Source organism: Gallus gallus, chromosome 4 (genome assembly GCF_016699485.2).
Source record: "Gallus gallus isolate bGalGal1 chromosome 4, bGalGal1.mat.broiler.GRCg7b, whole genome shotgun sequence".
Classification (NCBI taxonomy): domain Eukaryota; kingdom Metazoa; phylum Chordata; class Aves; order Galliformes; family Phasianidae; genus Gallus; species Gallus gallus.
In genome coordinates, this window is record NC_052535.1 from 56,588,005 (window position 1) to 56,615,849 (window position 27,845).

Below are 27,845 nucleotides of genomic sequence, written 5' to 3' on the forward strand. Positions count from 1 at the left end.
GAGGCCTAGAGAGATGTGTTTACCATTAAACAGTTTTATTATTTATATAGTGTCCAAACACCAAATTAGAGAAGCACAACTGAAAATTTCTCAAGCATTTTATTTCATAACCTGGTGTATAAAACTTCAACGTACAAAAAAACCAAAAGTGAACTAGAGCAAGATCTCTTTTAATACATTTTTTCTTTCCATAAAGCTCTACCTAAAGGCTCAGAAGCAGTAAACATTCAGCCTATTCAAAAATGGGATTAGGAGTAATGTTCATAGTTGCCGTCTGCAGAATTATGAGTCAAATGAACGGGTTTTTGATTCCTTCTTAAAAACAGTTTAATTGCTGTAAGCAGTGATGGGTTTGGTTTGTTTCTTTCCCCCCCTTTTTTTTAATCCATGGTTCAATTTCAAGACTATACTCAGCCTTGGTTAGTTATCTTCAGAGAAGCGAATATGTTTACTTGTCTGTTGAGTCTTTTCAAGTCTCATTCTTTCAGCTTTGGCAATCAACTGAAAACAAACATGAAAAATATTGAAGAAGGTTTACAAGAAAATTATGAGAATAAAATTACAGTTCTATTTTGCAATCATGAGTGTAATATTCACTGAGTTACCAAATTTTCTAAGAAAACGATACTGTTTGAACAGAAGAGCTAACCTGTACATGCAACAAAAAGCTAAAGCAGCCCCAATTAGCTACACTTCAGTAGGGCCTCAGAGCATTCAAAAATAAAATAGGGCATCCCTTCCATTTCTGGACAGTGCAGTATTTTTTTACTCCAGTCGTTCTTCCTCCCACCACGGCTGAAGAGAACAAAACTATGCATTAAGAAATCACAAAATGATATAATACACAGGAAATTAAAAAACATATCCATTTACAGGATTCATGCTATCACTGATGACATAAGATAAACAAGGTGACACACACACACAGAGAAGCCATATGACTTCTGTATCATTTTTTAAAGTAAGGTAGCAATGACAAGAATACTGAAATCCTGAAGGAGGAGCATCCTTCATGCTGGGAAAACATCACAAGACACCACAGCTCTGCTGAGAATTACTCTTAAGGAATAATAATGTAGTAGGGAGAAATATTGGTGTTAGGAACCCCTTACTCAACTCCGTCTGACCAGGGATCTGTAAGTTACTGGCTGCATTTCACAGCAGACTGATGAAATTACTACAGTATCTGGGTTTGTTTTACTTTTTCCACACGATTTGAAGCTGTAAGAGCTGAACTGCCATACCGCTGAAATTGCCTGCCTCAGTTCCCTGTCTGACTGCAGTAGCATTACAGGTGATTCTAACTCCTATCTCTGACCATGCTGTCTTTTACTCATGGCAGTAATTCACACTCTTTTCTGAAAAGGCAGCCTTTCTTGCTTTGCAGAAGATGATCATTTAGGACAACTGTATGCTGCTAACCTGACAAGTGGTACTCCTCATCAGTTCAGATGATTCCCGCAACATAACTTCAATCTGGCATAGAACATCCTTCCCTTTTCCCACAGCTAACCAAGGAACATTTCTAACCTGTTGATTTTCAGCTTAGGTACTCTGTGACAACAAAGTGTACTCTTGTATACTCTTGCTGACAACAAAACACTGAGACAAACTTTAAAAACATACTTGTTTTTCAAGCACCCATACTAGAACACTCACCTATTTACCTACAGCACTACGGTGCCTATTTAACATGGCACCAATGCCATGATAACATCCAGAAACAAAGATGCAAGCATTCTTGCTGGGATGATTCCTTAGATGTAAGCAAAAGCTCATAACAACCATTACATGAGCAAAATGGAAAAAAACATAAGGAACAAGACAAACTTCCTTGTCTGGATAAAAGGTGAGAAAGCAGGGGGCACTGGTGAACCTAGACATAAATCCATGAAGCACCAGCATAAATCCACATCAACATAACTAATGTAGACTAGGAGAATATCAGCTGCTGCTGAGGTCATGGGTGAGGGGAGGGAACCTGTGCAGAAGGCAGCCCATCGCAGAGTTTCTTTGATTTGAGGAGTCTCATGTATAAATGAAATTACTTACTATTCACCTCTGTGACTGCAGCCAAAGCTATGCCCTGTAGACATTGCTTCCTGCACGCAGCATGGTAGTACATCGTATGCTGCTGCAGTGATTACAGCAGTCAGGAATCATACTACACTGATATTGCACCATTTTGCACTGTTTGCTATGCTGCAATGTAATTATACTACTACAGTTAGATACAGTCCTCCCTCATCCTCTAGCATGTAACTTGTCTGCACTCCTTAATATATTCTCCACAGCAGGAACAGCTCAAATTCTACTTGACTACTTACTTTCTCAACCATTCTCCACAAATAAAGTTCATTTAAATATACAACCAAGAGTTACTTTTACTCACTGGCAACTAAAGAATGGACTAGGCTCTTTAAGCTCTAAAAAGGAATGAGTACAATGGATCATTAATTCAATATATTACACGGAGAATCACAAGCACAGAATAAAAGCTTAAAGATATAAACCATCCAATTTAGACCAGCAGATGTTTCTATACCAGCATCTCAGAGATGGAGGTTTTTGCAAAAGGGACTCAAGAACTCTCGTTTTCAAGTAATCCATCCAGTTCCAGCACCTATTTCTCATTGGTTGCACCTAATTGGAACTACTGTTCATGTCCCATAGAACAGCCTGGTTTTCCAGACATCAGGTAAAGCAGCATGCAGGGAAATGGTATGATTTTCAGAGGTACTTTGACAAACTTGAAAGGTGGGCCCCTGTGAACCTGGTAAGGTTCAACATAGCAAGGGGAAGGGTTTTGCACTTGGGTTGGGGTAATCACAGATACATTTACAGACTGGGAGAACCCCTTGAGAGTCGCCCTGTGAATAAGGACATATGGGTCCTGGTGGATGCAAAACTGAACATGAGCCAGCGGTGTGCTCTTGCAGCTCCAGCAGACAATGATATCCTGGGCTCCATCAGAAGAGAGGTAGCCAGCAGGAATAAGGAAGTGATTGTCCCTTTCTACTCTGCCCTCATGAGACCCCATGTGGAGTACTGTATCCAGGTCTGGAGCCCCCAATACAAGAAAAACAGGGAGCTGTTGGAGAGGGTCCAGAGGAGGGCCACAAAGATGATCAGAGGATTGGAACACCTCCCCTACGAAGACAGGCTGGGGGAGCTGGGCTTGTTCAGCCTGGAGAAGAGAAGGCTGCAGGGTGACCTCGTGGACACCTTCCAGTATTTAAAAGGAGATTATGAACAGGAGGGGAATCAACTTTTTACAAGGGTAGACAGTGACAGGACAAGGGAGAAAGGGTTTAACCTCAAGGATGGAAGGTTTAGATTGGACATTAGGGGAAAGTTTATTACCAAGGGAGTAGTGACGTGCTGGGACATGCTGCCTAGAGAGGCTGTGGATGCTCCATCCCTGGAGGTGTTGAATACCAGGCTGTATGGGGCCCTGGGCAACCTGGTCTAGTACCAGATTTGCAGGTTGGTGGATCTGCCTGTGGCAGAGGAGTTGGAACCCGATGATGCTTGCAGTCCTTTCCAACCCAAGCTATCCTGTGATTCTATGAAAGGGGCTTAATGTGTGCCCTAGCGTGGGGTCCTTCCTTCCTCTCCTATTAGCCCCCACTGCCAGCACACAGGCAAGGAACAAATCAGTCTTGCAGAGACAGCCCCTGAGCATAATGAGAAAAAGAAGAGCATGGGCTGTGCCCAAGCATTCCCACTGTTCTCTACTATCCCCCTTTCCCATTTATTCTGCAAATTATTCCTCCCTTCACTAGCACCAAATTCTCACTTCCTCCTCAAATGCCTTTCACTTCTTTCATCACTCCCTTCCTCTTGAACTTCATTCTTACCCTCTGTGTAAAAAGTGTACAAAGCGTAAGATAACTTCCAATCCCACAGAAGTCAAGCACCCAGGCCAAAAGCTTACAGCACTTCTTTCTTTGTGAGCAGACAACTTCTTATCAAGCTATGGAGTCTAAAGCTATACACTAATTGCTTAAGATTTGCTTTAACTAGTACTGCCCTAAAGAAGCATTTCTGACAAGATTTCCAGTCTTTATCACTTCAAGTTGTTTATCACGTAATTGAACAATAGGCTAAAGTGCAGATTTGGAAGAGCTAGAAGAAGCAAGCAAAGACAAATTATAAAAAGAAGGGTTCATCTCAATACTGACACTGGATACCTTTTAATTCTCCCATATACCAAAGGGTGGCTAGATATCAGTCACAAATTATGGCAAGCCTTTTAAGCTTTAAACACTAATTCAAATAGTTATCTATAAAGGTATTGTCTCCAACAGAGCTGTAACAGTTAAGTGCTCATCTTAAAAAAAAAAAAAAAAAACAACTTGCAAGGGACTAAAAAAAGATCCTAAAAAGAGCATATCTTCATAAGGTAGATAAACTAATGGCACATTGAGCTGTATATGTATGCATACATTTTATTTGCTTTTACCGTGATCTTTGAATGAACAAACGTGGGACTACATTTGTAATATTTTACGTTGAAAATCCTTCCATACTAATGAATAAAGCAATACTGTGCTTTTTTTCTTGTACTACCTTTTCCTGGAATACAAGCTGCAAAAACGTAAATAAAGGGTTAAAAGCTTTTGACTAGAGCTAGACATTCTTTTCCTGATGTCTTGCTTAACAGAGTTAGCATTTAAACAGCATTTGCTAAGCTTTGAAGTTAACACCTCCCAGCATTGTAAGGTGATGGGTAAGGGGGAGGAGCAGGAGTTTGCATCCCTGCTGCTGCTATTGTTAAGCAGAACTGAGACAGTTTATATTTGCAAGCCTAAATAAGGCGCATTACTGGCCACTTTACACCAGTTTGGTCAACAAATACCAATCGTCAAAAAGATGAAGAACTAGAATCATGAGAGCAGGACACCTACAGATGAAGTAAAAAAACAAGTCACTGGCAAAACGCATTTTCTTTCTTAAAATAAGGACTCGTTTAAAAAAAATCTAAAAAAAATCGTTTAAAAAATCTAAAACTGGCAGTACTCAAAAAACTCTGAAACTTTCCTTTTCACGTGCACAGAGTCTGATACAGCTTCTATTAAGGAGTAACGGCTGAGATTCAAAGGCGTCTCTTATGCATTCAGAAAATCAAATCAGTTGTTCTGGAAAAATATGTTGTGCACATCTGTTATTAAGAGGACTACATTCATAATCTGAGATCTGTCGTACGTTTGATCTGAACTGAGATCTGAAGTACGTTTAAAGAATCCAAGTACAGCTTGGAAAGACTGTAATTGTGTTGGCTTTTTTTTAAAAGGTAAATGCAATATGTCTTCCCAATTATATGGAACGACTACGAAACTCAGTACTGTGTGCATTAACGTGGCATCTTGGAAACAGAACTTGTGTGCAAGTCTATATAGGCACTGTAAAACAAGGTCAGATGATTTTTAAGTTTTGTAAGCAGTGACAAAAACTGAGGTTAAAGCCAACTCGGAAGCCTTATCTACAACAGATGTGCTGAGTAAACCTAGCAAAAAAACATTCGTGAAATACCATTTGGCCCCTCTCTGTAGGGTGAAAGGTCAAACTCCTTGATAAAGAACCCTTCATGCCCGGAAGTATCTTTCACGGGCAGGAGTTGAGGCTATCCCTGCCAAGTTCACTGCAACACTCTCTCAACACTACAGTCTGATGGGCACAATAAGGTCAAGGTAGGAAGAAAACAACAAATGAGCACTGAATAAAACTGTACTGCAGTGCTACAGTTAGTAGGATTAAGCTGTTTGACAGTTAGAACAACCAGATTCAAGCACCTTAGGTGTGCTCCAAGCTTACCAGATGTGAGACAGTTTTGGTTTGGAAGCTGTTTAGCTACAGATGGTGGTAGCAGTACATGGATTTGTCTGGATTGGAACATACAAAACAGTTCTGCATAGATTCAGGATTACACTACGCTCACACCATCTTTCACCATAGCACAGAATTCTACGCTAAATGCTGTATAAATGGTTGTGAGAAAAGGTTTTGTTCTAATGAACTGTTGCTTATTGCACTAGACAAAAAACCTAGAGTGAATAAAATACAGCTTTATAATTAGCTCACCCAGAGGAGTTTTTAAAGGAGAAATCAGCTTACAAATTAATTTCATGTAATTAGTTATGGAGATGAGAAAAAGTTGAACCCACAAAGAGAATCCTTGCATTTGGCAACTGGACTAGGTCAGCTACATACTTTGTGGCTGTAAAACCATGCTGCAAAGTAGGTAGAAGGTGATCTTCCTTGACTAATTACAGAGCCAAAGATTCTGAAAAAGCAGATAGTTTTCAACTACAGTTGTCTGAAGGGAAGGAAAGAGCAAACAAACATACGTTACCTTTTCAGTACCCCGCTTCTTTTCTCGAGGCTGGTTAAGTTTAGCTTGTCTGTCCACTAAAATCTTCTGCCAGTAACGTTGTTCATTATCACCTTGAAAAATCAAGTTAGCGTAGTAGTGTGTGAGAACAGGTATTTGATATAACAACATGGTGTCTGTGCTGGTAAAATTCTAACTCAGGTAACCCCACATAAAAGAACTCATTAGGCAAACCTAACATCAGTTGTACTAAGAAACAGAATTCTGAATTAAAACATACATATTTATTTTTATTAGGACAGCAAACAAAACCCACTCTTTCTGCTTATTGCAAAATTGGTTTCAAAACAGATCAACTGACTAACAATGTAGCCTTCAACTATTTTTCCCCCATTAGTCTTTATGAATCCGATTCCTATTGCTAAACAAGCCAGCCTATATAGAAGGGTGCCCTGCAACATCTGATCAACACACTTGGGTGAACAAAGTAAAGAAAGACTGTCTAAAGAAATTTCAAGGTGACACAAGGGCCTGTGTTCTGTAGGCCTGGAAAAGACCTTAATCTAAGGTACTACAAAAACTTTATTAACTTCAGGACTGGATTGGCAAGGTAGCTAGGTTTTCCTGAGCAAGTATCTTTACAAGCTTAACAGAAAGAACTGAAGAAATAAGCAAACACGACTCTATACACATAACTGGCAGGAGGAGCTCATTTTTCACTAACGTAACCACAGTACTCAGAGGCCCTATAATCCACTGATGTACTTAATCTGATTTGTTTGAGTGGGCTATCAAAAAATAACTGTAAAAATGACAATGATTTGGCTTTGCCAAACTGTGAGAAGCAAACTATAGATTGCGTGGGTAGTTTCAGAAGATAGAAAAGGAGCAGAAATAGTTTAGCAGTTTTCTTCAGTGAGCGTTTTGCAGTAAAATAAGCAGTTTGCCATTGTTTCTTCTGGTGTGAACTGCAACTATCACAAGAGGAGTTTCATGGTGAAATGCCATATGGTCTCATGAGAAACCATCAGTTATGGGGAAGCCTTCAGGTCATCTTGGAAAGGGTTTCGGCAGAAATTATCGAATTCTGATAAGCAATTTTACATATATTTTAAGTGCATTTTATGTACATTCAATCACAATTCCAAAACATCATCACATATGCTTAAATATGTTGTCAGAAGAAAAGCATAGACAGAAGTTTTATTAAATCAAATATTACTAGGAGAACTTCTGCCTCTGAAGTAGCAGGGAGCATTAAATATTCCCTATTGTTATTCATCATGTTCACCTCTACACCACCAGGAAAAGCCGAAGTCCTTACTCAGCCTTTTGCATTCCTCAAAAGCCCTTCCATTCTCATTTCAATGAACCAGGTTGTGGGGGAAAACAAAAATTAAAACTATGAATGGAACGATCCTATAATGTAGTGTTTACCTACTGCCAATCTACCACTGTGCTCTTTCATGTAAGGAAAAAAAAATACAAAATCGTAGCATATAATATATATATATATTTATTTTTATTTCTGGAACACAACTCTGGAGGACAAATAATCTCAGTGTGACATTAGCAGCATTCACCAAGCCTAAACGTTAACTCTGATAGTATTAAGAAATTTAACGCTTTCTTTGCAGTTATTTCTTCTGTAATTGTCCTTTTATGTGGGTTTACATCTACGCATGCACGGAACTGGACCCCATAAGGCTCTATGCAGGTATATAATGACATTTAAACACGTAGACAAGATAAACTCATCTGTACAGTTCTTTTGTTTGTTTTGGTACATTTTAGATGTTTAGTGTTTAGAATTAAAAAGTATGAACTCAGTAATCAAGTTTGACACAACTCTCAACTTCCCATCCCTTTCTCCTGCTCTTCACTTACATGAAGATGCTTTTCTACGCACAGAAAAATATTTCAATCTAAAACTAATTTACAACACCAGAGTAACTGCAGGACAAAAAAAATACATTACAGCAAATCTCATAAATAAACCAGTAAAAGTTTTAGTGTAAATATATTTTTAAAAGCATTACCCTGGCATAAGGTATTCAATCTCCTAAAAAAAGATTGATTAGAAAGCAGTTGTTAAAGCATAACCTTGCTGAGGGTTTGGTATCTTTCATTTTAAATTCTTGTCAGTCAGAAGGTTATAGTCCTAAGGCCAAAATGTGCTTTACATTCTATAGTCCAGATCTATAGAAGTGATGAAATCAATCTCAATAGAACAGAATTAAAGCAATCAGAGCAAGTAAAGCAATTACTTCGCTCTAAACAGTAGCTTAAGAACGTTCACTGTTTTACTAATTCCATTAAAATTAAGATTTAAAGGAAACAAATACACAATATATAATTAATAAAAATCAGTCTGTTCCACAGCTACAAAGAGACTTAAAATCTTATTCATAGAGCCACCGCAATACTACATGGTATACATAAAGGATATGAGCTATAGTCAGTCTCTGAAGCTGTAAAACATATATATTTAAATTGTCTCCTTCCACTATTAAAAAAAAACGGTAATAAATAAACCACAGAAAACAACAAACAAGCAGCAAGACTTACCAGTGAGAATTTCGTATTTCCAGTTGTTTTTTATCTGCAGGTCTTTGTGAGATTTCATGACCGTCTGCGCATCCTCAGGAGTATTAAAACGGACATGGCATTCTGTGTCTCCCTCTAGCATGTCAACATAAGCAACATCAGCCAGCATTGCCAAGGCATCCTATCAGGGCGTGTGAGAACACAGACCATGAAACAGACTTCAGAGTACAGAAGAGTGGCTATTTTGACCATACAATTTGTAGAACATCACTCATATTTTCATAAAAGCATATGAGGTAGAAAGTAGTAACAGTTTTCATAATTAAAAAAATCACTTGTCTGATAGTTTTGAGTCAATATATTTTCATAAGGATATTACAGAGTTCAGAATGATGAGCCCGTAACTTCAATACATCTATTAACCTCTCATTGTGCTCCCGAGAACTATTTTAAGCAGTAATTCCTACAGATTTTTTTTCCTAAGAACAATTTTGACTAATGGAACACTAATTAATGTCCATTTTGTTTCAATACTACATCTGTACTGACATTGCTTAAAAAGAAAATAAAGTGTGCTGTGATACTGAAAAGTGTCATTCCAACAGAAAAATATTCAGTGTCTTCCTACACATGAAATCCACACATGCAAGCTCCTTCAAGGCAGATTAATCTGAAAAGTAAAGAAAACCAGCCCTTCCTTTCTTTATGAACTGACCTCTGCCTGAAAATTTTCAGTAATAGCTGAGGGAGGAAGAGTCACACATGCTCTTTCAGATGAAGTACTTCACTTGTAATACCTGCTGTTAGGGAAATTAACTAAAGCCACACATTCCTAGTCCATTTTGTTCACAGCAGGCAGCTCAAGTCGCTACTGTTCAAGAATGACTTGCTTTTAACCCCATCCACTACAAAGCACAACCTCAGAGCAAAACAAAATTCAGTACCAAAATTGTTGGGATCATTTGAGAACCAAAACTACTTTTCAGTCTTGATTCTGGTAACTCAAAGTCATAGTTATAAAGAAACAATTAAGGACTCACACAACACACCGTAATTGGTAATCTCTGAGAAACAGGGGAGCAAATGGAGGTAGTACAGCAAAAAATTAAAATATCAAAGTTGCTCTGAAAAGATCTTTCAGGTGTGTGGAAGTTTCCTATGCCTGTCATACAAGAAGAAATACAGTTAAATGCTGGAAATTTACTATGAAAAAACCTAAATGCACTGTCTGGTGGCAGCAGTGCTGTAGCAATGACAGACCAGGTGTACAGGCAAAGTAAAGGCTTTTGCTGAAGTGTTATACATTTCATAGAAGCAACTGGTATAGCCACAAGTCAGCCTGGGAGCATCAAGTATAGTTTGCAGCTTCCACTGCCAACCTGAGGAACAGCTGAAGCATCCTACAGATTGTTGTTTCCACCAACTACAGTTGTATTTTACAATTGTATTTCTTCCTAAAAAAACCTCCTCATTTGCTTGGTGACATATTGTAAAATATTATGTCTTATTTTGGAAACCACAGCAATTATTAACAGCAGCAAAGGCCACCCCAATCTTATCTTGTCTTTATTTTCATTTTCCTGAAATGTTTCCCTTAAACTAAAGACAATAACTTAATTTGAATTATCTAGAAATACCAGACTTGACGTTTATAATTTCAGCAGTAGCTGAAAATGAGCTTCCCCTACCTGACCACAGTGTTACGTGGCAACACAAACTCAACTCTAAAATATATTCTGCAGTCAAACTGAACTGGCCTTAAACGTTACAATGACAACTACCACATCGTCTCAGTGCCTCCAGCATTCAGGTGACTGCCTACAAATACCAAGGCAGATAAGACTGATTAAATTGAAACCTCGTGTATCATCAATTTGTTTCCAGTAGAAAATACCCTTCAAATATTGCTAATATTTATACGCATACTCAACTTCACACACTTGCAAGTAGAAAGTGATTTCAAACGAAGTACTCTTAGATATCTAAGCAGTATAGTAAGCTACCTCAGAACTTGTGTTTGGATCCATTTTCATTATATGTGGTCTGCATATTTATTCTAACAAGTTAAAACCAAAAGACTACTTTCTCATACAAAATACATTTTCTTAACCCCAAATTACTCTTAATGGTTAAAAAACCAAGAAAACAAAACAAACCACCACAAAACAATTTACCACTATGGATTCCTTAATTTGTTTCCTACCAAAATTAGTGGCACAATTACATACAGAATAAGGTACATCCATCAACATCAAGCTCCTCTTCTTGAGAAGGAAGATAGGTCTTAGCAGTGATTTACTTTTAACAATATAATATTAGCCACATTTTTCACGCTGCAAATGAAAACAAAGAACAAGAAGGGCTGGAGGTAGAGGTGACAACTACTCATCCTCCAGAGCATTATTTATTTTTGCCATTACTTTCAGACTTGGTTGAAGCACTCAAAAGGCTACATTTTGTTTGAAACATTCTCTTCACCCTATTTTGCCACCCTAAAATCTTCCATTAACATGTACTAGAGAGGTATCTGTACACAGCTACAGGCAAGCAAACAAAAAAATATCACTACAACTTGTTTAAATGGTATTCCATATTCAAACATTTGGGGGGCACTGTAAGGAAAGGCTAACAGCTACCCTGAGGTTACAAAGGCATTACCTTGATCTGCTTCCTGCCCGGCAGGGGCTCTGTGCTAATGATCTTCACAATTACTCCACTCACAAACTGGGGCCCCATTGTGTTAGCCTTGACAGGAGGGGCACCATCTTCACTGGTGGCTGATCAATTTGAAAAAAGGAGAGAAGAAATTTCACATTTATCAGTTTGACAAGCAAAAGTCTCTACAAAAACACATAAGCAACGTGATGTACACAGAAATGAAAAAAGTACATATTTTAAAATCATGCATCCAGATTCTTCACTGAAGTCATTATGTTTAAGAAAAAAATTGTAGCTCCACAAGCACTCAAGAATATTTTTTATTCTATTCATCACAATTAATAATCAAATCCTGAATTCAAGAGTGATTTAAAGTAAGTGACAGGTCTGTTATCAAAGTTAGTGAACAGGAAAAGAAAGAGGATACGGGGGGAAGAAAGCAATCCTATTTCAGAAAAACATACAACTTTACTTCTAGCTATAAACCTGATCAAACCCCATTGTAAGGCATTTCTGAATGCCTCAGAGTAATAGTTTCGTACGACTCAGAAGGGGTGGTTAAATAACACAGGCCAATGTTACATCAAGAAACTCATTCTTGATGTATTTCTACAAGGCTTTTCGAATTACAATTACCTAAATATATATATATATTTATATATATATAAAAATCTTTGTTTAACAAGTGAAACTGGAGTGTTCTTACACCACTTGTTTTGTTACAAAATTCCTTAGTCCTAACCCAATCTAAATGATGGAAGCTTGACATTCAGAAAAAACACCTGCGTTATAGGAAAATAAGTTTTATTTTTCTATGTTTCTGGAGGACCAACGACTTAAGCACTCTTTAACCATATAAGAAGAAAATGAAGAACAGTTACATTCGCCATTTTTACACTGAAGATTTTTTGGTGCACAACTATTCGTTTCCATCTCTCCCACGGGCTCAGGTTTGATTTGGGACATGGTTTTCTTTAAGGAGGCCATGCTGGCTTTTTGAAGAGCCAAATATTCTTGCTTCAAATCCATCCATTCAGTTCTGTAAAGAGGACACAGGAGAGGTATGTCAATTGTAATAACAAAAATAATGTTAAGAAACTCAGACAAATCTGACTATGATGGCTTAAACTAAACTTGGCAAGCGGTGTAGATCTTTCCTATTAGAAGACTCCTCACAGTTTGCTCACCTTCAGCTTTGTCAATATCTGCATTTTTAATTTTGCTTTAGCTTTTAGTATTTCAAGCAAGTCAAAACAAGATTAACCTCATTTGTAGAGTGACTCAAATTCATTGCACATTCAGAAAACATTTAGAACAGCAGTAAACTGTATTCTGCTGGAACTACAGAGCGCAAAGGCAAAGGCAAATTCAGAGTTAATTCAGAGACAGTGAACTCTGAATTCACCGAATTAGTTCAGTGAAACCACTTCTGTGTCACTATATTAAGAATCAGTCATTTACTTTCTAGAAAAATCATTGATCGAAAATCAACAACTGGTTAAACTCTCCAAGAAACCTACTGAGATAAGAACATTCCTTACTATTCAAATGCACTCTGCTTAAAAAATACCACCACATGGAAGCAATTTATATATTTACATACATTTAACATGGAGATGTTTCTGCAAACAGCTAGAGCTTTGCTCCACAGAAACACAATGCCTATAGTGCCACTGTGAGAACGACTCATTGTTACCCTAATCTGTACTATCAAACAAGCTGATAGAGGATTTTTAAAGAGGAGGATATCTTGTGGTAATGGTTTTAGCTGTTAACATTGACAACTGTATACTTCAAAAAAAGCATCCAGACTCACCCAGGATCATACATTCTCAACAGAGCAGACATTAAAATAACAAAAGACCCACGTAATGATTCGTTGAGATAAAAAGGCAACACCATTCCATGGCAAGGTATGGTATAAATACAAGCACAAGGAGTTACTTGTTAGCTTGTCTCGAAAGAAGAGCAGACTGTGGGGAATGAGTCAGGCAAGTATTTACAATGCTTATTCTCTTCTGATTTTCTTTTACTTCGCTAAAATTTAAAACTTATTTCTTTGTATTTGCACTATTCTCAGGATGCTGGTGGAAGAAGACGAGCACCGTTGATAACTTTTTTTTTTGTGGACCCCTTTTACTTTAACATGGAGGTGCTTTCTGTGATTTTACAAAAGTAAGTGCTTCCATGTTTTAGTAGAGGTGAATCCTGTTCTCAATTCTGAAATGCCGTCCACGACTTTATTCCTATTTTGGTCCCCCCAAGATTGCTTGATTTTTCTTCCCACAAGATTACTTGACTTGGGCAAAGAGATTTTTGGCTGAAAGCAGCAGATAAGGACCAAGACAGTTACAGAACCTACAGTAAGGTTCAGAAGGATTTTCAAAGGACTTCCTCCGCTTTAACATGGAGGTACCTGCTGCCTACAAAAGTAAGTGCTTCCATGTTTCAGTGGTGGTGGATCCTAATGTCTGAAACATTTTTCTAAGAGGAGAAAGAAGCATTACAACGCAGCGCTGACATGGTTTATTGCAGCGCTGGGTGCATGGAGATCTTCACTTAGCGTGCACCCAGCGCTGAAATAACCAATGTTGGCTTTTTAAACTATCATTTAGTTGCATGATTTGATGGCATTGTTACAGTAATTTTCTAGCTTCTTTTACAGAAAGAAATGTGGTCTCTCTACTTAAGGTTCCCCACAACTTAAATGTGGATGTGCTTGCTTTGTTCTGAAAAGAAAGTGCTTCCATGTTTTAGTGATGGTGAATCCTTTTTCTCAACTGGAAACTTAACTGGATGTTGGAACAGAAGAACAATTTCTTTTTGGTTTTTGAAGAACATCCTTCTTGGTTTCTATGTTACCGGGGAGGGAGTGTGGGGCTTCACAATGTTTGTACCACAATGTCTCTAGACAAGTTACTTTGTTTTCCATCCTGTTTCTATATATCAGCACTGCTCAGCACTGGACATAAAAGCCTTGCATGCAGAACAGAATTAAGTATCCTAGTAGTAATACAGACGGCAAGGACCCCCTCAACTTTAACATGGAGGTACTTGCTGGACACCTGAAAAAGTAAGTGCTTCCATGTTTTAGTTGTGGTGTCTCCTGAAACCCAACCGAAGAGGAATAGGTTTTCAAAATTCTGGTTTTCATCCTTCTCGGCTACAGGCTAATACTGTTGCTAACATGCAACTCTGTTGTATAAAAATTGGAATTGCACTTTAGCAATGGTGATGGACTGTAAGACATGCACACCGAGTTGCACACTAATTTCTTCTTCCACAAGCATTGTGTAAAAACTCGCATAAGCCTTGGACAAGCCCTTGTATAAAATCTTGTATATACAGATTACTTATAAAATGTGCAATATTTCAGCATTCAATAAAAACACATGTGAAACTATTTCCTTCACCAAGGCAGAACTCATGTTAACTGAACATTTTAAAATTACAATACTCAAACACATTTACAGGGCAAAAAGGTTACCCCTGCTACAAAACTTTAGGGGCCAAGACTCACCCAAATGCAGATAGCTAAACATTATGAGGTGTAATTTTAACCTGAAGTTCCAACACTGGGAAGGTGTTTCAACCAAAGGAAACCAAAACCAGTGAGTTGAAATCTAACCCATGTTCTTTCACTTAGGCTTGGGCTAGTGGTTACACCATCACAAACTCTGCTCATAACCAAAAAGACTGTGGTAGTACGCCACATATTAAACCTACTTTGAGAGTACTCTGAGTGGAATAACTTCTTCACCCATCTTGTGTCTTTCTTTGTGTTTTTTCTTATGTTTTCTTTTAGATTTTGAAAGGGATGTGTCTTTTTTATCGCCATCTTTATCATCTTCCAGAGGAACTTCTAAATCAAAAACCCAAAATAAAAAGTTTAGTACAGAGGCAGAACTGCAAAGTTTACCCCCCCACACCATTACTTATTTTCTAGTTAGTTTCCTAGCTGAGATCTCTACTGGATTATTCCTGCAATGCAGCTTTTTAATCCCATCTACTGACCTTTTTTCCTTATCTCTTCTAAGAAACTGAGACCATCAGTTTCCTTTCATATCGACATTATTATACTATCACCACCATTTGTCTAGGTTTAATCCATGCTTTATCTTCAGTGAATAGTGAACTTCTTTGAACCATTTTTATTTCTGAGATTTACCTTCTTCAGTGTTAAAAAAGATCTTCCCTATCCTCCCTGTAGGGTTATCTCCTTGAAATGACCCCTTATCAGGTTAAATTTCAACAGCAGAAAATCCCAAATATTCATAAACTGACCTTGTTCTGTCTCCACTACACCAATTTTTACCTACTGACTCAAGCAATCTACCAGTTTGAACGTTACCCATTTGATAAACTTACTAGCTAGCCTTCAACAGTTGGTTTCTTAACATATTTGTGTTACAATGATTAGACTGCAGCAAAAAGCTGCCTTCCATCCACAAGGTTAGCAATTTACCTATCTATCCTAAACCTTCCCCTCATTCCCAAGCCTACCTTCCCCTCATTCCCAAGCCTACCATTCATCTGTAACAGATTACATCTGCATTTCAACTACTCATCATATAAATGATAGGAAAAAAAAAAAAGACATGTGAATTTACCATTAGAATCTTTTGGAGCTTCTGTTGTTTCCTCTTTTACAGGATGAACTTCATCCTTCTGAACAGTTTTCTTGACTTTTGCAACTGATGTCTCACCATCTCCAGAGCTACTTCTTTTTCTCTTTCCTGGCCTGCTTTCCACAGGTACTTCTGAGCTTTCTGATCTGTCCCATTTTCTTTTCTCTCTTTTTGAGAGCTGTCTGTGAACCTCAGTTCCCCCCATTTCTGAACATTCCGATGAGGTTCTGTGCCTTTTTGACTTGGGTGCTTGCTCTGTTGTAGTGTTCACATTAGATTCCTTTGCCTCTACAGCTGCCTGTACACTGCCTTCTTTCTTAATTTTGGATTTCTTTTTTTTCTTCTTTTTCTTCTCCTCTATGTAAAAAAAAATATATACATATTTACAACTGCTAATTACTAAGAACTGGGTTAGATTAACTGACTCAAGTAAACAGTAGTTATACCACTGGTCATGCTACTCTGCGATGCTAAGTAGGAGTCTGCCTCTACCATCTCTAGCTATACAGGTAAGATGCAATATACTGTCCCAAAGTCCCTCCCAGGCATTCTAAGCAGAATAAAAAAAACTAAAGAACACATGGTCTTACAAAATGGAAAAAAATCTTGTCACACATGCAGTTTGACTACAGGTTTCCCCAAAATACCTGTTTTCAAATTGAGAAGAAAGGAGTTAAGACGTTACGTTATTGCCTTTTGTCTTTGAGTAGACACCAGCTCCCAGGACAGCCAAAGACAAACTAACAAAAAAAAAGACCACTGATTTATACTCCCAGAAAAAGGAGTTACTCAACAAAGTGTCCCTATAAAACTAGCTGTCCATTAAATTATGCTAACTTAAACAGTAGGAAAAAAATGCATTTTGTTCACAATACTTGCTTCAAAACTGTTGTGGGTAGGATGCAGTATGGAGCATTATGAACATCCTTTATAGGGGTTTAAAGCATAGTTCCTGTGTGACCTGATCTACGTGCTCCTGCTCCAGCAGGGGGACTGGACTAGATGATCTTTCAAGGTCCCTTCCAATCCCTGATATTCTGTGATTGTTTAAAAGGAGTTTTTTTTTTCCTTTGATATTTTTAGTCTTAACTGCTCTAATAGTATAACAAAGAATCAGTGACAATAATGAGGAACACAACTCATCAGTAGGCTTGAGAAAAACATAGGAAGTTTCCTGAAGTCTAGGAAGGCCTAGACTATGGCCTTCTGATTAGGCCATCAGAAACAAAGATGAAAAATGATTCAGTGAATCAGAGTTAGAGCATGACCTTGTTAGGCAGCTTCATAAATTACAGTGGCTATTTTTTATTGGAAATGTACTTAACTGTGAATTCATGATTCTTCTTAGTAATATCCTCAAGGTTTATGTGAACATTTTTGGATCATGTCAAGTGAATTATTAAGTAAGCTGTAAAAAGTTCATTCTGCTATAGGCTGCTCTGCTCAAGAGTTTCAAAGAGGAAAATCGTAAAAACAGTTTATAAAGTTCTCTCACTGAGAATTTCAGTGAGGAATGAAAAATAGCACAAGGTTTGCTATGATGTCAGATGATCACAAGCTTATGTAAATGGCACTGAAGTTCAAAAATAATCTTCGTCTGGTGTCTGTACCTTTCTTTTCAATACTAAATATTACTAACACAATATCTCCGATTTGCCTTTTGCTAGTGCTAAGTGCTTAGATAATCCTATCGTCTGAAAGCTGTTCTGCTGGCATAACAATGACTAATGATGGTAGCTGGCAAGAGGGGGAAAAAAAAGATACTTAACTCCTTATCAAGCAGGAAAACAAAAAAAGCAGAATCCTCCCACATTTGAATTTTACAATTCCATTTTAAGCCTACATTGGTCTACAAAAGCAGCACTAAAACAAGCATATTTATTTCTTCAAGGTTAAGAAATGTGAGATTAGATTGTAACAACAGCAATCACTTCAAAACTCTTCAGAGGCTGAAACACAAAACATTTAGGCTTTATCCTACCAACTTAACACTTACCCACTACGCTGCTGTTACTTGTATTCAGTGTAGGGACAGGCTTATTCTTTACTGTTTTGGGGAACATCCCGGGTTTCCGCGGTGCTTCTTCGGGAGGATTATTCAGAAACTTAAAAACAAAATGAAATCCACCAATTAATTTTAAAAGTCCACTTTTTTTTTTTTTTTTTAAAGCAAGGAATCCCCATTCAAGTTAAAACCAGCAGATCAATGTTCATTTAAGAAAAATGAAGCCCTCCATGACTTTGGAGAAGTTCAGAGCTCACTTATTTCACATCATTAGTGTGACATATTTGTGCCTCTGTCACCATTATGATATTGAAACATACATGCTTTTCAAGTTTCAAATGCATATTTACAGACAGTTAGCTTGGTGCAAGTATGCTTATGTCAAGAAATTTAGTAAGCCATTCTACTGTTACGGAGATCTAAGTCTGTAAAAAGATGCCAATGCTAGCCAACAAAATCTGTTCAATGCTTCCCCCTCCCTTCCCTCCCTCCACAACTCTATTAAATCTCCAAATAACAGAATTTACAACTTTAAGGATTTATGGGATTGACTGCAAAATTCTGAGGGAAAGAGTTCAGGATTTCAGTTATGATATTTTAGGAATTTCTGTATGTGAAGGCTATGTCCATATCACTGACACACAAACAGGAAGAATGTTGACAGACGAGAGGCGCCATTACTCACCTCAATAGCTTTTTCTGCTTGCTCTTTAGTTTCAAATTCAACAAAAGCAAATCCCTTTGGATCACCAGTAGATTTATACCGGGGTATGCTGACATAAACTACATTGCCACACTTCCCAAACACCCTCTCAATCCAACTGTGATTGACATTTTTGGGAAGAAGCTCCTATTAAAAGAAAAAGAAATCTTGTTTTCTCAATATTTTCTCAGCGTCATTTTATCAGATGGTTTACTACCTCTAATTAGAATTCTTCACAAAAAACATATTTGATGTAACGTTAAAAAAAATACTTGATTTCAGTAAATATTCCTGTCAGGAGGCATAACATTCAGACAGTAAAGACAATGATCTGAAAATGGATCTCTATCCATTCACTTAATCTTAACGAATAATTTGCACTGAATTAAACAGGTTCATCGACTTCCCTTGGCAGAAACACCAAGGCCTCACATGTCACTGCATTGTTGGAAGATAAACCATCTCTGTCCAGTTAAGATCTGAGTAAGCATAACACTGTACTGTCTCAAACTAGTCAACGTAGAGCACAAGATTTTGTTTGTTTGTTTCATCTTGTTGATAACTCAGGTATCACACAATTTAATTCTTGCAGGTCATTAAAGAGGTACAACTCAAATTGGTTTTAAGTCTACAAGCTTTTTAATATAGCAACACATTTTAGCAGCATGCAGATGCTACGCCTCAGTTCCTAAGTTTTCCATTACTTACCAAAGAAATATTCTGTATAAAACCATAAAACCATGACACTGTTGCATCAGTTCCTAAAGAGATTCAGTTGAACAGTTTAAGAACCATACTCCCATATTCATGCCTAAATAAAGTAACCAATCCTTCATTTTTTTTTTTCCATTACAATTTACTGAACTAAAAGCTCTAAGAAATTTTATTATTGTATTCGGGTAGAAAACTTTGTATGAACTTTGCCTGCTTGAGAAAAACATGTCGTTATGGTTTTGGTGTAATATTGAAAAGCTATAATTCTTTGAAATTATCTTCTGATTAGTGACTTTCTTTACTTTTGACATACTTTAAAATATATTATTTTTGTATTCTGCTCATCTCATAAGCTTTCAAACTTGAAAAATATTATGAGAAGCTTATGGGATTTATTAAATTTCTTTGTTATGATAAAAGTCCTCAAATAAATAAAAATTCTTGAAAATGCAAACTAATGAAGTCACTGTTCCTTAAAGGATCACTGCTCCCCCTCATGGCTTAATGAGTTAAATGACTTAAAGAAGTCATTACAAAACTGTTAAGCCACATTAACTAACAAAATAAAGGGTGGGCATCTCACACACTAGTCTTTTAAAACGTGAAAAAAAACCCACAAACAGTGCCCCTCTTCCCCTTTCCAAAAAAAAAAAATCTAACAACAAAGCAACTCCATACCTATTTTGGTGGTAAGGAGAGGATACTGAATTGCTGCATGTTCTCCAAATAAGATTTCTATGAATTGACTAAATTACAAAACACAAATCACCTATTTTGGTCTTACAGAAAAAGTTAAAATTAAAGAAAACCCAATTAGCTATGTAGTTAGGTTATATCACTCAATAAATTGAAATATTTTCTCTGAAAATTATGCAGAAGAAGCATCTGAGAAGTTCCTGTCATCACACCAGAGAACTACCATGACTGGCAGATGGCACTTCAAACAAGTGGCAAGCTTTTCTGAGTTTTTGTTAAAGAACTCGGTGACCACAGTAAGCCAATTTCTATTTCCCTGGATGGGCTGGCATTTTGGACACGATTATTACTCATCTTCAACACAAGAAGTTTGGCGCCTGCTTGAAATTACTAAGTGCAGGAAGACCTAGCTGCTAACAGCTATGGGAATAAACCTAAATTGCAATAGCCACAAAAAGATCGTTTGAAGGTCTTAATACTGGCTTCAGTTCTATTAAAAATGCACAAGACTTAAATAAGACTTTTAAATAACCATCAGATCTCCTTTCTCATTATCACATAAGTGGCTCAACAATACAACACTAGTAGACCTATTCTGAGGTCTAAAATATCATGTTGAGATGCAGCATAAGCTATTTTCATTTACGTTAGTGAATCATTTAACTAGTAAGGTTGCCACATTATGCTAGTAGGAATATTCAAACAACCTTAACATAAGATTAGCTCACTTAGGTAAATCCTGCAACTAAAATAATGCTAAGTGCAACAAAACCAGAAGCACAGTAACAGATAACTATAACAGATTTTTTAAACAGACTATATTTTATGAAGCATGCCTGACTGTCTTCAGCACCTGCTGTTTGATAAAACTATTATTATAAAGATTTGACTACATTAATGTACTTCATAAATATTTACTGGTACCACAGTTACTCCTCTAACAACACTAATTGTAAAAGCCCAGGGAAAGAAGTAAAATATGGATGAAAACACCATTTCCATGCTAGGATATGAAACAGCTCTTTGCTCAGCATTTTAAATCAAGACAGTGCTAGAAGACAGCATACCACACTAACCCCACTCCTTTCTTGCCCTGGTCTCTGGCAGTGATCACCTCCTTTCTCTTTACTTCCTTTACTCTGCACAAGCAGTAGTAGTCAGCCCCTGCCCTCTGTGCTAACAAAAATATCAATGTGCAGATATTTCCAAAACAATCTTTATTGCACTGGAAGTATATATTAAGCCTAATCTAAGATCCTCATCATAACAAGTTCAGTGCATCTATAGTGCATCTCTCCCCTTTGCACTGCCTTTTCTTTTTTTTTTTTTTTGAGAAGAAAATCCTGTGTTCCCTATACTAAATCAATGATCTTGTCAAAGAAAATCCAACTTCTAACTTTGGTAAGATTATGTGGTTGCTTTGTTGCATGTGTCATTCTTATTACTATAATAATTTGCAATCATATTACAGCTTTAAAAAATGTACAGCAGTTTTTGCACTCCAAAAGACTTTGCAGCAAGAATGTAAGTTTAAGGTAGTTGCTATAGCTGGAAATAAAGTGCTCTGTCAGACATGAGGCTTATAAAACATGTACAACCTTACCACATAGACGGTACGACTATCCACATCCTTTGGTCGTTCACCCAGTGGCCGGCGCCTTCTAATCCTAGTTCCTTCTAAATCCAACTAGAATTTAACCAGAAAAAAGCATTTGCTGTAAGACTGACTACATCAGTTCCACTACAACTACTAATCTAATTGCAGCAAACACAAGAGTGAAATATTAAACACTCACCTCTACAACAGATGAACTTTTAACTGCCCGCGCTATCAATTTTCCATCAGTAGTCAATTTTTTCATTTTGTTGAAGGAAACAAGAAGTGATATGTCAACATCTGAGGAGAAAAAAAGGAGCACATGATGAAATCAATGCAATCTAGAAAGCCCTACTTCTGTGTAATAACCAGACATTAAGAACAAGCTAGAATTCCCATGAAAAGAATGTGCAAGTCATAACTACAGCATGCAACCACACTGCAGACTGATGAGGATTTACAGAAAATTGTCACCGTCAGAATTCAAGGTTCAAGAAATCCTATATTTAACATTTTGAGCCAATCTATCAAAGGAATTTCTATCTTCCCTTTACCTTCCAAATGGCAATTGTCCTTGAAAAGAACGGAAGAAAAAGCCTTTCTGATATACATTTACAGTACAAAAATAATTTGCATTGAAAACATGTTTTCTCCTTCAAGGACAAAACTGAGCGTCTAACCTAGCCTTTCCAACACAGAAGAGCCTCTGCTTTTACTTCAGAGGAGATGAGTCATCCTGCTAACATCTGAACAGAAAATTATGCAGTATTAGTCTTAGTTAAAAATTGTTGAAGATATCCAAACTCTAATACTCACAGAAAATGTAAAGACTGTTCCACTGAACACTTTTCCTTTTTAAAAAATGACTTGAAGTTCAATACAATTGAGGACTCAAACAAGTGATATGAAGATTAGACTTCTCACACAACACAGATGGACTAATGATTTATACTTCAAACAAGTATGGAGTCCTTAAGAAAACAAAGTAAGAACATGTATGGAATCAGAAATACATTATTTCTTTTGCTGGAAAAGGACTGCCTGTCTCTATAGATACAGCACAATTGACGTAGTCCATCTGGAGTAACACAATTTATTGAGCAAATATGCTGATAGATCATCTAAACCACAAATTTACTATTTTTAAAGCAAAAAGCAAACTTGTTAATGCAGCTAATGTGTTAGTTAACTTCTGCTTCAGAATGTGTCGAGTAGTACCAAAAATCAAGCTTCATCTCCTAATCTGAAGTCAAATGAACCATGTCAAAACTTGTCAGCAGGAAAGAGGCCTATAAAAGCCCCAATAAAAGCAAATGTACGATCTCTCACATATCAAATTTGTCCAAGAGAGAGGAACAAAATATATCAAACTGCACAAGTGACATTTTTATTCCTACATACATCTATCCTACAATTCAAGTACTGTACATCTAAGGGAAATAATGACCCTTGTTTGTTTGCTTATGCTATTAATTATACGAAAAATAATTTAAAAAAAATCAATTCAGGTCCCTCAAACAGTCACTACAACTGTTGCAGATGCCTCTAACTTACTTCTACAGCTGGTAGTAAAGGAAAGCAAAAAAGATATATAGTTTCAAAAAACTATTAACAAGTTCTAATGTTGATTTCCAGTATACAACTGCTTTCTTCCAGACAAGCAGACATGCACCTAAAAATAAATGGTAACATCACCTGCAATATAGCAAAGAAGAAAATTAAAATCATATCTGTTTACTGACATGCAATTAATACAAACTTACATCCATCTCTGGACTTTTCTATTTGTTCTCGAAGAAATCTATCTTTGTGGAGATTAACATCGCCAAACCAGAAATCCACCTGTTTAGCTATATCTGCAAGCACCTGTTTAACCCTCGACCTCTTCTTCTTCTCCCTCTCTTTCTTCTGTTCAGTGCTTTCCTCTTCCATGGCTTTGTCTCTTGCAGCTTCAGTCTCCATCCCCGTCATTCTGTCAATCAAAAGTTAAATACAACCTTTGAGAAGATCAAAGTACTGTTATGGTATGGAACAAACTCTGCACTTCCACACAGTAATTTTCAGAAATCTTATTACGCGTTCAGGAACTTAACTTTATACATGTCCTATAATAACATGTGCCATTCAATACCGTGCAGCATAGAAAAATATGAAGTACAGAGAAGGTGAGAAACTTCAGGTCACAGAATAAATGTGTGGTGAAGACTAAGCTGAACCCCAAGTCTCACAGCTCCTTGCAATGCTCTCTAGCCACAGCAATTCACTGCAGGCTGGTTGGTACCAAACCACAGGCTTTCCATTGAAAATTTGTGCTACTGTGTTAACCCAGAATGCTTCATGAGCAGCCCGCTTTCTCCCTTAGACTACTAAAGCTTTTGAATTTCAGCAAGTCATGACATCTACAGTTTCAACTGTTTTCATGCACTGCCAGAAAAGCAAGGCTATTAGCAAATATGTTACTGAATTATTTGAAGTACTTGTGGAGGTAATTAAATGTCCTTCAATACCGCAAATTCCTCGTTAGCAGAGAAGGAAACAACCTGTTAAGGGGAGCTTACAAAATCCATCTAAAAGTAGATCTTTGCCCCCCAGTAAATACATTTTCTTAGAGTTGAAAAAGGACAGAAATCACTTGATCTTTATGCCTTCCCAAGTGTCTCAGTACAAAAAAATTAAAAAAGGAAAAAAACAACGCCAAGAATTACAACACAGAAGCTACCCTTTTATGTAGAAGGCAAAGTAGGATGAAAAAAAAAGCTAGGTTATCTAGGCAACTTCTGAACGGGCTGGCCCAAATGACAACACTCAGCAGGCATACATTGTAAACCCAGTGTTTGCAAACAGGTTACTTTAACACACAGCTGCAGATGGGCTCACTGCAAGAACATACGGTAAGATTTCCAAATGAGAAGCATCTGTTAATCTTTACTGCAAAATACAATTCCCATCGTTCTTGTAAGTCCAGGTGCCATTCACTAAGTGCTACACTTAAACACCTTTCTTTTGTTGGGGATTCCTTCACCAAGAGTCACTGATTCTAATGGCAAACCAAGTTCTGTAGGAACTTCGGAATCAAGTCCCCACAGGAAAGGACTAAACTATAGCAAAGTGACTTGAATTTGCAGCTTTACTTTGAAAAAATATCACAGTTTTTAGATACATCAATTCACCTTTTTTTGCCCCATGTTTCAGTTCACTGGAGGTATGCAGTCATCCTAGAAAAATGCCAGTCACCAGAGTACTTTATTCAAGCCAAACAAAGCAATACTGGCAAAAGCAGACAGCTTTTAAAAATAAAATTAACACAAAAAATAAAGTGATTAATATGGAAATCATCATTTGAAAGACTTTTCAGCTCTCCGTACGGAACATAAGGGAACACAAGTACAGCCATCAGAGAGGAAGCTGACATCTGACAGGACAACAATGGAAATGGTCTTCAAATTATTGTGCAAATCGCGCCTCCTTAGCCGGATATCAGTTTCTCTCCCTGCTGTGAGCTGACCACTCAAGGACAGTGAAAGGGCAATTACCTTGAAAAGATAAGCCAGGTAGAACTCCCAGCTGAAGTTCAAGCTACATTCGAGCCCTTCAGCAACTTACATTAATTATCAGCACAATATATCACTTAGCTGAAAGCTGCAGTGAGTTACACCATTACAGGATATTTTCTTTAGTTGAACGATATTTTTGACCCCACTAACATATAACAAACACGGCTTATGTACAGAAAAGCTTTATTTTAAGAAACCATCTAAAGCATTTCATACATTTTGAGTCACTCGGGAAACACAAACAGCTACAAGCTGTATTCTGCTCTGTGTTGCTTCTCCTCCACCCCCATACCCACTTTTAGGCGCTGCTTCAGGATTAAAGCTTTGCAAACGTGGCTTTGAGGAGCCCGGAGCCAGAGAAAATGTCAGCTATGAATCTATTACTACAATCCGTATACAGCCTTACTTTCAGTAGTGAAATACACCTGAGAGTTCACTGAGATTGAAACTCAGCATTTAAGAAAATTCTGTTGATAGGAAAGCATACCGCTAACTCATGGCACTTGCTTTTTCACTGGTATTCTTTCAGTGTGCAATTCATCTCGCAGATCTCAGCACGGAAATAAAAGCTGCAATGTCAAGGTGTAAGGCAGTCCACGTTTGTGTTACCTTGCCAGCTATCACACTGCCAGCCTCACAACTGCAAGCACTGTTCCCTCAAACAACACAAATCAGAAGAAAGTAAAAGCTGAAGTCGAGATTTCAGTCTATTAAAACGAAACAGCTACAACTGTTAGCTTTCCTCAAATGAAATTACGTTATCAGTGTCTGTATGTGCAAGAGAGGAACCAAGAAAAGGAGAGATAACTCAAAGGAAGGGGGAATAAAAAAGCTAGAAGAAAGATGATGTAAATCAAAATGATATGGGTTCACACAAATCTGTGAGGACATACTTACATACTTTTAGAAGGCAAATCTTAAATTATACTGGTGCTAAATTGCACAAAGGCAAATTCCTAATTTAACTTCTACTGTTACAAGGACACCTAGAGAAGTGTGACAACATCCATCATACAAAGAGTGAACGGAATAGGGGTCAAGTTGTAAAGCTTCTGCTTCTGTGATATCAAGCACTGATCTCAAAGCTTGCTTGCTTGCTTACTGTGGGCCTTTAAGTATCAAGGTGGGAAAAGGAGGGATCAGGGGAGGAATCATATGAAATGTGCTTTATACTATGAATGTTTCCATATAGTAAGTGACAATAATTCCTCTTCTGGACAAAATAAACAACATAAGCTATCAGCACACCTCTAACTGCTTTCAGAGATGTACTCTGCAGACTGCCTTGGGCATTCTTTGCTACGCACAAAAGCAGAGCTGCACCTCTCTGAATTCATTTCCTACCCTGTAACTTGAACCTACAGAAAATGACCCGACAAAGGCCAGAAGCTATCACACGAAGACCCGCACAGCTTGCTTCATGAACTATAAAACAGATCCTGCAGCGTCTTCACCAGTTCAAGGAACGAAACCAATACCACCTTTGAGAGTGACACCGGAGGCGTATGACAGCTGTCACAGAACTCGGCGCGGGCTGCGCCTGGGACCGGCACACACGGCGGTCCTGCCGCGCTCAGCCTCTCCCCTCACGGGGACCAGAGCGGGGGAGCGTCAGCTCTCCTCTCACTCCTTACGCTCCTTCCTTGCAACCCGTTCTCCGGTGAGCCGGGGCAGCTCTTTTACCTGAGAAGCCGTTATATTACGGTGCTTTTCTCCCGGATGTGTGGACTGGTTTATTTACGGAGGTGGAGCAGAAGAGCCGCGGGAGCAGCAGGCAGAGGTAAGGGGGCACATGCAGAACAAGACGCGCCGATGCCCCGTTAGCGGCTGCCCCGGAGGCACCGCAGAGAGCCTCGCCTCCTTTCTCCCTCTTCAAACAAAGAAGCAGATTTTCCTCGCCGTGACCTAACCATTGCCACAGGGACCTATTCCCGGGGAGTATAAGCGGTGCGGGCCGACTGTGGCTCTAAGGACGGGCGGAACGCCTCAGTGCAGCGCCGCGCTGAGGGAACGCTCTGAGGTGAGGACCACAACCGCCGCCCCGGCGCGCGTCCCCCCCCCCCCCAGCAGCACCACACCGCCCCGCCCCGCGAGATGCGTCCCGCGCATGCGTGCTGCGGCGGCAGCGCCCCCTTTTTGCACCGCCGCAACCGCCCCCCAACGGTCACCCCCGCCACACGCTACTGACCTGCCGCGGGGCGGCGTCACCGCGGGGACGCTGGGCCGCACCCCCCGCCTCGCACGGCCGCCTTCTTCTCCCTCTCCCCTGCCCCGACAGCCGTCACTGCGAGCGCGACGCGCGTTCCCCTCGGAGAGAAAAGCCCCGCGGTGCGACGCGCGCATGTGCGGAGTGGGAGCGGCCGCGCCTCGCGGGGCGCACGTGATTTCCTCTCGGCGGGCGGGGTGGGG

The 27,845-nt window shown here is 38.5% G+C and overlaps 1 protein-coding gene and 6 non-coding genes across 9 annotated transcripts; 6 read left to right on the top strand and 1 right to left on the bottom strand.

Moving 5' to 3' along the window:
* Window positions 1-80: 80 nt before the first annotated feature.
* LARP7 (La ribonucleoprotein domain family member 7) lies at window positions 81-27,798 on the bottom strand. Of its 3 annotated transcripts, none has more exons than XM_420643.8 (13): window positions 27,625-27,798; window positions 23,646-23,854; window positions 22,082-22,182; window positions 21,889-21,972; window positions 18,858-19,022; window positions 18,164-18,272; window positions 16,150-16,524; window positions 15,266-15,401; window positions 12,421-12,578; window positions 11,540-11,658; window positions 8,903-9,062; window positions 6,356-6,447; window positions 81-501 (listed from the first exon to the last, which is right to left on the bottom strand). In XM_420643.8, the coding sequence occupies exons 1-13, from the start codon at window positions 27,777-27,779 to the stop codon at window positions 421-423; spliced, it is 1,944 nt and encodes a 647-aa protein (XP_420643.5). In that variant the 5' UTR covers window positions 27,780-27,798; the 3' UTR covers window positions 81-420. The 3 variants fall into 3 exon arrangements, with proteins under 3 accessions (XP_420643.5, XP_004936003.2, XP_040555329.1); XM_004935946.5 differs by lacking the exon at window positions 27,625-27,798 and adding an exon at window positions 27,120-27,484; XM_040699395.2 differs by lacking the exon at window positions 27,625-27,798 and having other exon boundaries at window positions 22,699-23,660.
* Window positions 13,671-13,742, top strand: MIR302B (microRNA 302b). Its single transcript, NR_031547.1, has one exon. It is a non-coding gene; the product is annotated as a microRNA 302b (primary transcript).
* Window positions 13,933-13,997, top strand: MIR302C (microRNA 302c). Its single transcript, NR_031548.1, has one exon. It is a non-coding gene; the product is annotated as a microRNA 302c (primary transcript).
* Window positions 14,055-14,135, top strand: MIR1811 (microRNA 1811). Its single transcript, NR_035313.1, has one exon. It is a non-coding gene; the product is annotated as a microRNA 1811 (primary transcript).
* On the top strand, window positions 14,236-14,302 carry MIR302A (microRNA 302a). The gene has a single exon (NR_031435.1). It is a non-coding gene; the product is annotated as a microRNA 302a (primary transcript).
* Window positions 14,571-14,639, top strand: MIR302D (microRNA 302d). Its single transcript, NR_031549.1, has one exon. It is a non-coding gene; the product is annotated as a microRNA 302d (primary transcript).
* MIR367 (microRNA 367) lies at window positions 14,707-14,779 on the top strand. Its single transcript, NR_031559.1, has one exon. It is a non-coding gene; the product is annotated as a microRNA 367 (primary transcript).
* Window positions 27,799-27,845: the final 47 nt, after the last annotated feature.

Excerpts from the sequence above, each read along its gene's own strand:
- LARP7 (XM_420643.8), bottom strand. The coding sequence starts at position 27,779 with ATGCGCGCGTCGCACCGCGGGGCTTTTCTCTCCGAGGGGAACGCGCGT. Across the intron at positions 21,973-22,081 it reads AAAGTTCATCTGTTGTAGAG|TTGGATTTAGAAGGAACTAG; the intron begins GTGAGTGTTTAA and ends GTTAAATTCTAG. Across the intron at positions 502-6,355 it reads AGAAGCGGGGTACTGAAAAG|TTGATTGCCAAAGCTGAAAG; the intron begins GTAACGTATGTT and ends GTTTGTTTTCAG.